Source organism: Gavialis gangeticus, unplaced genomic scaffold (genome assembly GCF_001723915.1).
Source record: "Gavialis gangeticus isolate Ggan-Ray unplaced genomic scaffold, GavGan_comp1, whole genome shotgun sequence".
Lineage (NCBI taxonomy): Eukaryota > Metazoa > Chordata > Crocodylia > Gavialidae > Gavialis > Gavialis gangeticus.
In genome coordinates this window covers 131,316,597-131,328,150 of record NW_017729022.1, presented here as the reverse complement: position 1 = coordinate 131,328,150, position 11,554 = coordinate 131,316,597, and the positions used below count along the sequence as shown (strand labels likewise).

The following is an 11,554-nucleotide window of genomic DNA, read 5'->3' as shown; positions in this document are numbered from 1 at the left end:
TGAAGCCTTTCTGATTTGCAGGACATAATTGGTGTCTATGTTCAGTTCAGAAAGGAGATTTTAATCAGATGCAGGAAACATTGACTTGATAGCATGCAAAACAGCGAACATTGGCTACAGCAGCATAAAGAACCCAGTTCACACAATACCAAAATGAAAGAATAAATCTTGAAGTTTTCTGGGGCAGCCCCATTGTGGAAACTGACCTGAAAATGCAAAGTTATATATTACCATGTTTATTATGGATGCTGTGGGAGAGAATTTCTCTTTCATTTGAAGCTGTGACCGAGGATGGTACACCCATCCACAAGTGGGAGAAAATGGAGCTAAGGCCTCCACCCTTGGTACACCACATTTAGTGACAGATGGCTTTGTGGTGGAGATAAAGGTTCCAGCCTGGACAATGAACTATGTGGGCATCAGTACGATGCCACTGCATGGAATTCCTGTTTTTCAGTGACCTACACATAGTGTACATTGGAAGAACATTAAGATTGCAAAATCAAGCATTGAAAAGTTAGGAAATACCAGGTGGAAGATGATTCCTGTGTAATCTTAATTTGGCCCCGTATGCATATTCCTTATGATGAGACAATTTTTAGGTATATTATTTATTACATTTAATCTTTTTTCCTAGGTCCCCTGCCTTCTTCAGTGCACAAGACAGGAGATGCTGCATTCAAAAGTAGCTGTTCAGAATGTTGTTTTCCCTTCACTCTAGTGTGCAATCCTAAGCATTATTTACTGTACATTATTCAATTCTTTCTCTGAAAATAAAAGTATTTATTTCCTTCTGGGCTTTTCTGTGGCACTTATCATTATAGTATGTAAGTGCTTCACAAACTTCACTTTTTGCCCACCAAAACACTCCTGGGAGATGAAAGGCAGACAAGGTTCTTCAGGTAAATCCAATATGTTTTATTAGACCACTCAAATTGTTGGAAAAATTCTTCTTTGCAAGCTTTCAGGTACAGACACCCTTGTCAGGCTGAGGAAGCATCTGCAGTTGGTCTGTGCTCCTCTCGGATGGAATAGTAAAGGAGCCAGAGGCCAGTATGCATTAAAGAAAGCCAGTCAGTGAAAATATAAATTGAGGTAGTCAATGGGTAAGAATCAGGAGGAGGGGGGAAAGGGAATGACTATAGCTGGAAAAAAGTGGAGAGGTTACCTGGGAAGTCAGATGTTAGGCAGGTTATAATGTGTCATAAATCCAATGTCTATTTTAGTCCATGATTTTTTGTATCCGGTAGGTTGATAGAGTGAAGTTTGTAGGTTTGTCTACAAAAGGTGTTTTGTAAATTCCCTTTGAGGATAGAGCTGAGCGATGGGAGAAAGAGTAGTTTTCTTATGAGAAATGTGCCCCACAGGTAATTGGGTATTCTTGTCTTTGGTAGATTTACGGTGTGCAGTCATTCTGGTTGTTTGGTTGGGGGACCCTGCAGAGCTGGGCCTGACTGGTGCTGGTGGCTCCTCCCCACACTGTGGAAGAAGCACAGAGACCCGCCGCCCAGACATGCGGGAGACCCCAGTCCATGTCCTGTCTTTGAGGGGGTTCCACGGGCCCTCATGGTGTTAAGGGGGTCCTGCACAGGCTGATTTGCCCCAGGGGCCCACAACCTCCTAGGGTCGGCCCTGGGTACAGAAGCAGACTCAGCAGAGTTAAGTAACAGATAGAACCAAAGCTTGTGTGAAACTACATATGTAAAAACAGAAACAGTAGAACAGATATTATCATGTAGCCAACAGGCAGGAAAGATTCAGTAAAAACCTGATAAGGAGGAACAAAGATTGTTCAGGAGGGTGGTTATCATCCATGAAGTACAGAGGTTAGCAAGTATCAGGTAGATTATAATGGACAGTGAAGTCATTGTCTATGTTAAGTCCCTGATACTTAGTGTCCTATAGGTGGTGTGGTGAGGTGGAGTGCAAAAATAGCAGCAACTGCCAAGCTGCCAGGAGCACGAGCATTGACACTGCCCCAGGCATGGCTGCTGCACATGGTACTCAAGCACCTAATAGCACAGAGGGGAAGAGATAGCTGCCTTCATATCAACATTTTCATTTTTTTAAATCTGTCTCAATTTCTCTATATCTCTCCAGAACCAGACTGCATAAAAGGGCCATATCACTTGGTGTCATGCTTATGGAAATTGATGATGATAAGTCTTTTTGTTTGTTTTTTGTTTTACAAAAGAGCCATGTATATTTTAAGCTAACCTCAATATTATGGTATTTCTTCTTGAGATAATTGTGCTTCATAGTTTGGGCGTGTCTATGTGAGACACATTAATGTGCATTAGCATAATTTAATGTACATTACAGTCATGCGTCCACGTGTGCCCTCTTAATGAACACTAAAAATAGCGAAATTAGGTTAATTGTGCCTAAATTTAGGTGCGATTAGTTAGAGCGCATTAACGCACATGTAGATGTGACCCGGCACTAACTTTAGGGGCATATGGCAGGGCTGCAGGAACTTGGCACTAACTTTAGTGCCAAGGCTGTGCAAGTGTAGACACCTGCCAAAAATCACTTAGTGTGCATTAGCTTAATGCACATTAAATTCAGTTGTGCTTAAATGCATGTGTAAGTGCGCCCTTTGAGGATATAACTTTGTTCCTCTTTTATCAGGTTTTTACTACAGTAAAAGCTCCGGTAACCAGCATCTTACAAGCCGGCATGCTCAATTAACTGACATGCCAGCTTGTAAGATAAAGTGAACCCGGAAGCACCCACTGTGGCACTTCTGGTTTCTCTGAGCCCCTGTGGCCGGGGGCAAAGCAGCCTGTGCTGCTGAGCCCCATGGCCTGAGGGCATAACAGGTTGTGTGGGGCTGTGCGGGACCTGCCACCCTGTCCCGTGGGGCCCTCAGGGTCCGTGGGAGGGGCGGCAATGCCATGGGAGGGGCAGAGGGATGTCCCAGATGTGCTGGAAGAAGCAGTGACCCAGGCCGCTCAATTAACCGGCATATTTTGTTATTTGGTATCCCCCATTCCCGGGGGATGCCGGATAATAGAGCTTTTACTGTACATTTTTCCTGATAATCTCTCTTGTATCCTGTTTGTGTTTACAGGTAGAGTTTCATACAAGCGTTTGTTCCATTTACTGCTTAACTCTGCTGTTTCTGCTTCTGTCTCCTAGGCCTGTGGAAAGGTACTGTGATACCTGAAAGCTTGTCTATGCCTATCCCAAACATGCATTTGGCCCAATAAAAGAATTCTTGCCTCTTGCAGATTTTTTTTAAGGATAATGCACTGGGGGGTGAGGGAGAGGGAAAGACTTTCTGTTTTGTTTCTGGTATTACAACAATTCAGGATTACACTTGCAAGCCTTTCTCTGCAAGAACAAGGCTAGAAACTTTTTTTAGTGGAAGTAAAGTGTCTCAGCTAATTATAGTGCCTGTTATTTTAAGAAACACAACAAAATTTTGAGAGTTGGAAACAGTGCAGTGATTTGCCGATCTGCTGGGTCAGAAGGAACCAGTTTTACCAAATTACTTATCAGGGTAGAACTGCAAATCCAAGTGCCCTGTACCATATTCACGTTCAAGCCAAATTTATTTAGAAGTGGCTTCAAAGTATGGATGTCCTGAGACCCACATGACCTGACTGTCAGACATGCTGAGTGCTTACAGTTCTTCTTGACCTCCAGTGGAAGAATGATGCCTAGTAATTCTTCATATCTAGTCATAGAAGTCTTGTGTTGGCTACCCAAACTTAAAAGTAAACTGTAAGCTGGTGGGATGAGTGTGAAGAGACACAACAGCAGGCAGTGAGTGGTATTCAGCAGGAAATTAAGCATAAGCCCATCTGAATGGGACATGCTGCCTTTCCACAAGCATTTTCCTCAGCTTGCTCTTCTTACAGGCAAAGACTTACACTGCCCTGTGTCTTGGGGACTAGGTGGCATCTTTCCATTGTGTCACATGGACACTTACAACAACTTTGGCCTAAATGTTTACCTTTTTCTCCGTACTTAAAAGGAATCATGATTTTATTCATTTCATAATAGTATTAAATAACTCTGTAGTGCTCACTCCAATGTGATCTCTTGTTTTCAGTTTGAATAGTCTCGTTATCATTAAGGGGAGGGAGAGAGGAAGCTATTAAACTATTTCGGTTCCTCTTACCTTTTTAATATTCCTTTTCAATCAAGCGATGGTTGATAAAGCATATGATAAAAGGAAGTAAGAGAGGGTGTGAATGAATGTGATATCCCTTTCCTGTCTTCCTGCTAGAGCAGAACATTTTCAAAGTGGCCTAACCTCAGCTTTTAGAGGAAGAGACATAGGCGATGTCAGTCACCAGTTTGAACTCTCAAGAAAGGTTGGGTCCAGATGTGGCCTGTTTCCTCTTAATGGGCATGTCTACACAAGACATTTACTGCAGTTGCCTAATTAGCTCCACAGTAAGGTCTCAGCATCTACATGTGGGCTGTTATTAGGTGAGTAATAATAAACACTGCCATAGGATATTACTTGTCAACACAAGCACTATCCTGTGGCAGTGTTACTTACTCCACCACAGTGCATGTGTAGACACTGATGGGGCTGGCTGGGGCACAAGGGGGCTTCAGTGTAGGGGCTGCCTGCAGCACCAAGTTGAAGCATTCCAGGGCTTGCAAGCTAAACTGCTGGGTTCCCTGATAGCCAGGGCTGCGCTGACCTGGCTCATCATGCTGTGATCCTGTGCACACATGTAAATGTGGCACTGGAAGCAATAAACTCTGGCATGCACAAGAGTTTATTTAGTTGACTTAATAGCACATATCGATATGCCAAGTGAAATTAAAGGCTATTGTATTCCTCATCTAATTCTTTGTCTAATTTACTGACAAAAGATGATCTGTCTTAAACAGAACCATTAGATAGTGAAGAAAAAATTACAAATTCATATTTTAACCAATGGTTGACAAAAAGATTATGAAACAGAAACATCCTTTCTGTTGTTCACACACGGACTTTGCAAGACCAGAACCTTTTCACTATATCGAACAGCATGTGAACACACAAGATGTGTGTTTGTTGGTTTGTCTCTCAGAGGTGTCATTCACCAGTGCCAGTGGATGGGTTTCTTTTTTATCACAGTGATGCATGATAGCTTATGGCCTGGGGCTGTTATACTTATAACATGGGCTGTGCACACAAATTCAGTGTTCAGGAGGATGTGTGCAAAATATAGCTTGGCAGAGGTCAGAACTCCCACTGACTTCATGTTTTGTATGTGCAAGGTGATGCAGAATGAAACACTCAGTACCCACATGAATGTAAGTGTATGCTCGGGCTGCTTGGATACAAGGGTAAGATTCCTTTCAATACTTAGTTATACATGTATCTCCATCTGTATGGTTTCAGGATTTAATTGAGTTTAGACTTGTACTAAAAGGCTTTGTAGCTAAAGCTTCTGTCTGCTCCCAGCTACACAAGTTCTTATATGGCTGGAGCTAGCACACACCGGGGTACTTTGCAGATGGTTTGTGTCCTCTCTGAAAAGGTTGTGTCTGCAGAAGGCCCAGGATCCTATCACTGGGATGCAAGGTCTTCTGCTGACAACCTTTTGCAGAGATGACACAAACCACCTGCAAAAATAGTTAGGTGTGTGCAAGCTGAGATTTATGTTGTTGGGAGTATATCAACAGTGACATTTGGCTTGTGCTTCTATGCCAGCCAAGAGCTGGCATCATTTGGGGTATTTAGTTTTATTCAGGTGACAGAAAAGTTGGGTTTTTGTTGTTGTTGTCAAAATCAAATTCATGTGTGGATGCATGTAAACCTGTGGTGACAAAGATATACTGCTGGTTAAACCTTGTAGAATAGACCAGACCTTATACTAATAGTGCCCTGGGTATGGGTGTCCAACTGGCAAAGAACAAAGACATTTCCGGCCCCACACACAGAATGATCCTCTTTATTGTCATCCTGCTTAAGTGTTATGCTGGATCTATGCATGTTGATCATTTTTAGTTATGCCTAAATGCCCCAACTAGTTTTGTTGCTGTTGTTTTTCTTGTTATTATTTATATTCCAGTAGTGCCTAGATATCCCAAATGTAGTTCTAGTTGCTATAGAGAGAGACAGCTCCTATCCCAAGCTGCTTAGGGTTTAATTGAATAAGAGTTGCAACAAGTGGAATTTAAAAAAAAAGTCATGGATGGAGGAAGAAAGACGAAATAACAGTATTGTGCATAATTAGATAGTTTCAATTCACTTAGTATTTGGAGGTTTTTGCTGTCATTCTGGCCTTTGAACTGGTATCCTTATGCAATTATGTGGTTGCACTTGACTTCACATTATTAAATGTGCAGTTTTTATTTCCTTTCCTACTGAAGGGTAGTGGACTAAAACTGACATCTTAGGATCAGAAGAAATAACAGACACATATGTTAAACAAATGGCTGCATTATAGCAAATTAATTACTGTATCTTTCCCTGAATCAGAAGTTATATCTTGATTCTAAATAAACAGGGTACTTGTACAGTTTTTTTTTGTCAGAAGTACAAGTCACAACATATTGGAAAGAATTATTGATCCAAAACTCTGCCTACCAGAGGGTAAGGAACAAGACAGTAGATGGCAAGGGGAGGCCTCAGTTGCAACTAGACCATAAGAAAACAACTTTAAATACTCAATTAAAATGTTAAAATACTACATCATTTGTTAAAGCTGGATCTGTTACCAAATCAGCTTTGAGTCCTTCTGGCCATTTCCTGCTAACAGAGGGTTGTGTTTTTTTCTTGAACAGTGATCACAAATGGACACAGACAAACAATAATCAATTCATTCTCAGAATAATAATTGCAAATCTGGGGCAGAACCAAAGAAAGTTATTATCACAGTATGTCAGTGCAATTTATCAGCGTATAATTCAGATCTAGTCTGTGATTACCACAGCAGTAGATAACAGCTTGGAGAAGCACTATGAATGTCTGACAAAAACCCAAAGTCCCTGTCCACATTACTAATGTATATTTGTGTGGGAACTGTACACAGCAGGTAAGTGTTTACATCCACAGCAGAAATCACATTAGGGTTACATGTGCTGGGTACTTAAAAAGATGGCAAGTACCAAGAAAACTTAGTGTCATTGGGCAATTGATGCTCCTTTCTTACAGTATGTTCCTAGGGCAGACATAACTTCTGCTGTCTGGACTCCATTATCTTGATTTTGTTAAAGAAAATATAAGCTGAGGAAAAAGATAAAACATACATTGGAAGGGAGGAAAGAAGAGAAAGAGATGAGAAAGAAATAGCAAAAGCTAGAAAAAAGATCAGCTAAAAATGCAAAACAAAAACTCCCATCACTGCCTGGTAATAGTTACCTAGATGTATGAACAACTTATAAGCTAAGCAAATTATTTTTTTTTCCCTCTGGCAAATAACCTATTAATCAAACTTGGCTTTTGTTCATGCAAAATCAGGGTGAATCAAATAGATTCCTTGGGGGAAGGGAGGTGCTAGATTCATAAAAGTGCCAGAGAAAGAGGTGCTGCTGCTCCAAGTAACTCAAACATTCACCTGGGAGATAGGAGACTCAGATTCAAATCAGTGCTCTGAAGCAGGCAGAAAGAAGACTGAAACATGAATCTCCCACCTTCTAGCTGAATAGTCTAGCCAGCTGTCTGCAGCCTAGGCTGAGAAAAAGAATCCTTGTATTCTCTCCTGTTAAATCAGTTACACTACATGAACTACTTAAATGTAAGTCAACCCATTAAGAAAATTATTTTATAGTCTGATGCCTAGCATGCACACCTGGGTTCCAGTCCCTGCTCCAGTTCATGTTTAATTATTTACACAAAATGGAACATCTCCAATAGGAGACTCAGACTACCCTGCCATTACTAGCATAATGTTCAGACCACTTAAGCCAAGGAGGTAAGTTAAAACTGCATTGCCCACATCCTTGGTGAGTTTCCTAACCACTGGGCTAGGAATGAATAAAGCAAAACCACTTAGTTCTTTATTTCCTTTGTTTTCTTACACTGAGCCTGAAACAGCCATTTGTAAGGTTTCATTTGATGCAAATTAATATATATTTGCTTTTTTGTTTCACTGAGAAAAAACATTAGAAGTTATTTCAGTTAAATTAAATCTGAAATTATTTTTTCCAGTTTGATTGCCAACCAGAAAAATCACTGTTTTCATCCCTACACTGTTTCTTTCCATAGGTTAGACAGGGAAAGTAGTATAACCCAGTTCAGCTCAACCTTGCTTTAAACCAAGGTTGCAGTACTGCAGAGAAGGACCTAGGGGTTATGGTGGACCATAAGCCGAGTATGAGTCAACAGTGTGCTCTTGCCACAGAAAAAGCTAACAGTATCCAGGGGTGTATTAACAGTAGTGTCACTTGCCAATGAAAGGAAATGATTCCTTTGCTCTATATAGCACTGGTGCGGCCCTGCCTAGAGTACTGTGTTCAATTTTAGGTGCTACACTATAAGATGGATATGGACAGTTTAGAAAGCATCTAACCCAGAACAACAGAAATGATTAGGGGCCTGGGAAGCAAGACTTATAAGGAAAGGCTGAAAGAACTAGGATTATTTAGCCTGGAGAAGAGAAAGCTAAGAAGGGATTTGATAGCAGTCTTCAAATACCTGAAGGGTAATTAAAGAGAGGGTGGAGATGGGCTTTTCTCTGTTGCTACGCAGGACAGGGCTAGGAACAAAAGCCTCAAGCTTCAGTAAGGAAATTTTGGGCTGGAGATTAGAAGGAACTTTCTGACTATATGAGAGTGGCTAGGCATTTGAACAGGGTACCTAGAGAAGTCATGGACTCTCCATGCTTGGAAACTTTCGAAAGGAGGTTAGACAGACATCTGGCTGGGATGGTTGTGTCAGGGATGATTCTGCCTTGAGCAAGGGGCTGGATTAGATGACCTTGTGAGGTCCCTTCCAGTCCTACTTCCCTATGATTCCTATACACCAAGCACAAACAGCCCTTCTTCCATTCCATGCTTGGAAGCAATATGAGACAGGTGAAGAAAGACACACACACATCTTGCATCACCTGAACACATACAAGCAGACAAATTAACACATGGCACCACAGTGGGTATTTACTGGCACCAGTGGCAGGGGAATGCTAGTAATGTGAGCCCATACTCACAGTGATGATGATGCAAGCCTTATTATAAACATGTACAAAACTTACAGGGTAAATTTGCTCCCAAGTAATAATTTCTCACATAAGGTGAACACTGGGCCATGTTTCAGAGATGACCCTCACATTCCTTCAGAGCAAGACACAACATAGGGGGCTAAATGCTGGCTTTGAGGCTGACCAAGTTGCAGATCAGATGCTGGCTCTGTGCTCGCTTCTCTGTTCTCGGAGGTACCCGTGTCCTTGGTAACTTCTTGTTTACAACAGTGAGAGCTGCTGGCTGCTGTCCCTTTTGTGCTGTTTATATCACACTCTTTCCCATATGGCTCCCTGGACTGCTGGGCAGCTTTGCCTATGCCTGCACTTTCCCTTGCTTATGCTTGCGCTTTCCTACTGTTTCCTGAGGAAAGGAAGATACAAACTTCCAGTCTCAGAGAAATGTATTTTACTTGTACTCAGTGTTTTGTATTTTGGGGACTACAAATCCCCTATAATTTAAGGTTTCTTCAAAAAACCCTTTTGTGTGTAATTGCTCCATGGGTAAAAATATGCTGGTGAACTGCTGCAGGATCAAAACAGTTTGTCTTCCATAATTTTGCCTTCTGGCCAGGCATGTATCTATAAGATAGTGAGTTCAGTGATAAAAACAATGGTTAAAAAACATAAGTTCTTTCCCAAGTCTCATACAGACTTTCTGTGTGAAGATGAGTGAATCATGCAGGCTGAGATTTTCAAATGTGTCACCTTATCTTGGCTGTCTGAATTACTTGTGTGCTTAACTTGAGACATCTATACTGCCTCATTTTAAATCAGGCGATATTTGTACAGCAGACTTTTGCCACCAAGGTGTGAAGAGGTGTGATTCCACACTGACAGAGCTGTGATGCTGGAAGTACCCCATTTAAGCAGTGTCAAAACTGCACTTTTATGGGTATAGTTTCTTTCACAAGGGGTGGGAGGGGTTTAAAACATGCCTTTGTAGTGTTGCTGTATACACAAAGAATGGTTTGCTAGTCTAATAAAGTGATGGAGTACTCCAGTGTGGACATAATAAAGAAATACTCAGCATCTGCAGCTCTCTGGTTTAAATTGGACTTGTGGAGTACCCTATGTGTTCAAAATAACAGATGCAGGCAGAGGTAATATCAAAGAAGAACCTCCGTGCAAATACAAGTTCTGCTTGGAAGGATGCAGGAGGGCTGTGGACTAGGAAGGAGGAGCCCTTGTAAAACAAAGAGCAGTAGCAGAGTGAGACTTCTGCACAGTGCATGGAGTCTTTCCTTCGATATCAAGCCCAGCCTGCATCTGCTGCATCTTCAGACCTGACAAAGGCCCTTCCATGCCCCACCGCTTGCCCAGCAGCTCAGTGGGTCTTGTAGAAGCTCTCACAGAAAAGCCTCTCCTGTTCACACGTCACGGACGGTCCTGGCTATGCTGCTGCAACGCTACTTCAAAAATAAATCAGCCAGTTTATGAGATTTCAAAAGAGCAGGGTTGGGATCTTCTCGGTAACCTTCTTTGAGGCACCGGGTGGTTCCTTATTTTCAAGCCTTTCAAGCGGCAAAGCAGGGAAAGAAAAAGCGGTTGTAATGTAACGGAAGGTTTTCTGGTGGGCATGGGAAGCAGGCCTCCAGACACACCCCAGCCAAGGGGACGGGCTCCTCCGAAAATCCTGTGGTCCGCACTCGGGAGCACGGTTCGCATCACGGGGGAGCTGCTTGGGAGCTCCCTTAACTGAAGAAAGCCCCCCTGTAAGTTTTGAAAACCATAACCTGGGGAGTCTCCGATTTACTAGGGCACTGTGATGGACAGCCCCATGCTTTTTGCCGACCCCCCAAGAGTCAGTGCCATTTCCCATTCCACCCCGCTGGGGGGGGCTCCGGATCACGCACCGCCTTGGAGCGCCCCCCCCCCCCGCAGCAGGGCGGTTCAAACCCCCTCCCCGCAGGGTAGCGAGGGGCGGGGCCGCGTGACACCTCTGCTTCTTCCCCTCCTGGCCAATGGCGGGGCCGGCCGCGCCCGACAGGCTTCCAGGCAGACCAATGGGAGGCCGGCCGCGCCCCGCCGGGCCAATGGCGGGCGGAGGAGGCGTGTCCCGCCGCGGGGTGGGCGAGTGGAGAGCAGCGCAGCTCAGGAGCCGCATCCCGGTCCCGAGCTGCGTGGCTCGGCCCGGCCATTGTGCTGCGCCAGGCCAGGGGCGCGCGCCCACCTGCCGCCATGTCGTCGCCGTCGTCCGGGGAGCAGTACGAAGAGGAGGAGGACGGCGCGTACGAGAGCCAGGCCAAGCGGCTCAAGCCCAGCGCCGTCGCTGAGGAGGGCGAGATCGAGTACGGCGGCGCCGAGGAGGGCGACGGCCGGCGGGACAAGGGCCCCGCGCCCCGCGGAGGAGGCTTCGCGGCCGGGGTGAGGAGCGCAGCGGCGAGGGCCGCCAGTCGCTTCCGTGTGGTGCCGGGCGC

The 11,554-nt window shown here is 43.9% G+C and overlaps 1 protein-coding gene across 2 annotated transcripts in view; it reads left to right on the top strand.

Moving 5' to 3' along the window:
• Positions 1 to 11,213: 11,213 nt before the first annotated feature.
• Positions 11,214 to 11,554, top strand: part of HNRNPLL (heterogeneous nuclear ribonucleoprotein L like) — a 63,600-nt gene continuing 63,259 nt past the window's right edge. Inside the window, exon 1 of one of the 2 annotated variants that reach the window (XM_019516177.1) lies at positions 11,214 to 11,501. In XM_019516177.1, the coding sequence (XP_019371722.1) occupies positions 11,316 to 11,501 (186 nt within the window). In that variant the 5' untranslated portion in view covers positions 11,214 to 11,315. The remainder of the gene's footprint in view (positions 11,502 to 11,554) is intronic. The other variant, XM_019516178.1, reaches the window with a different exon arrangement.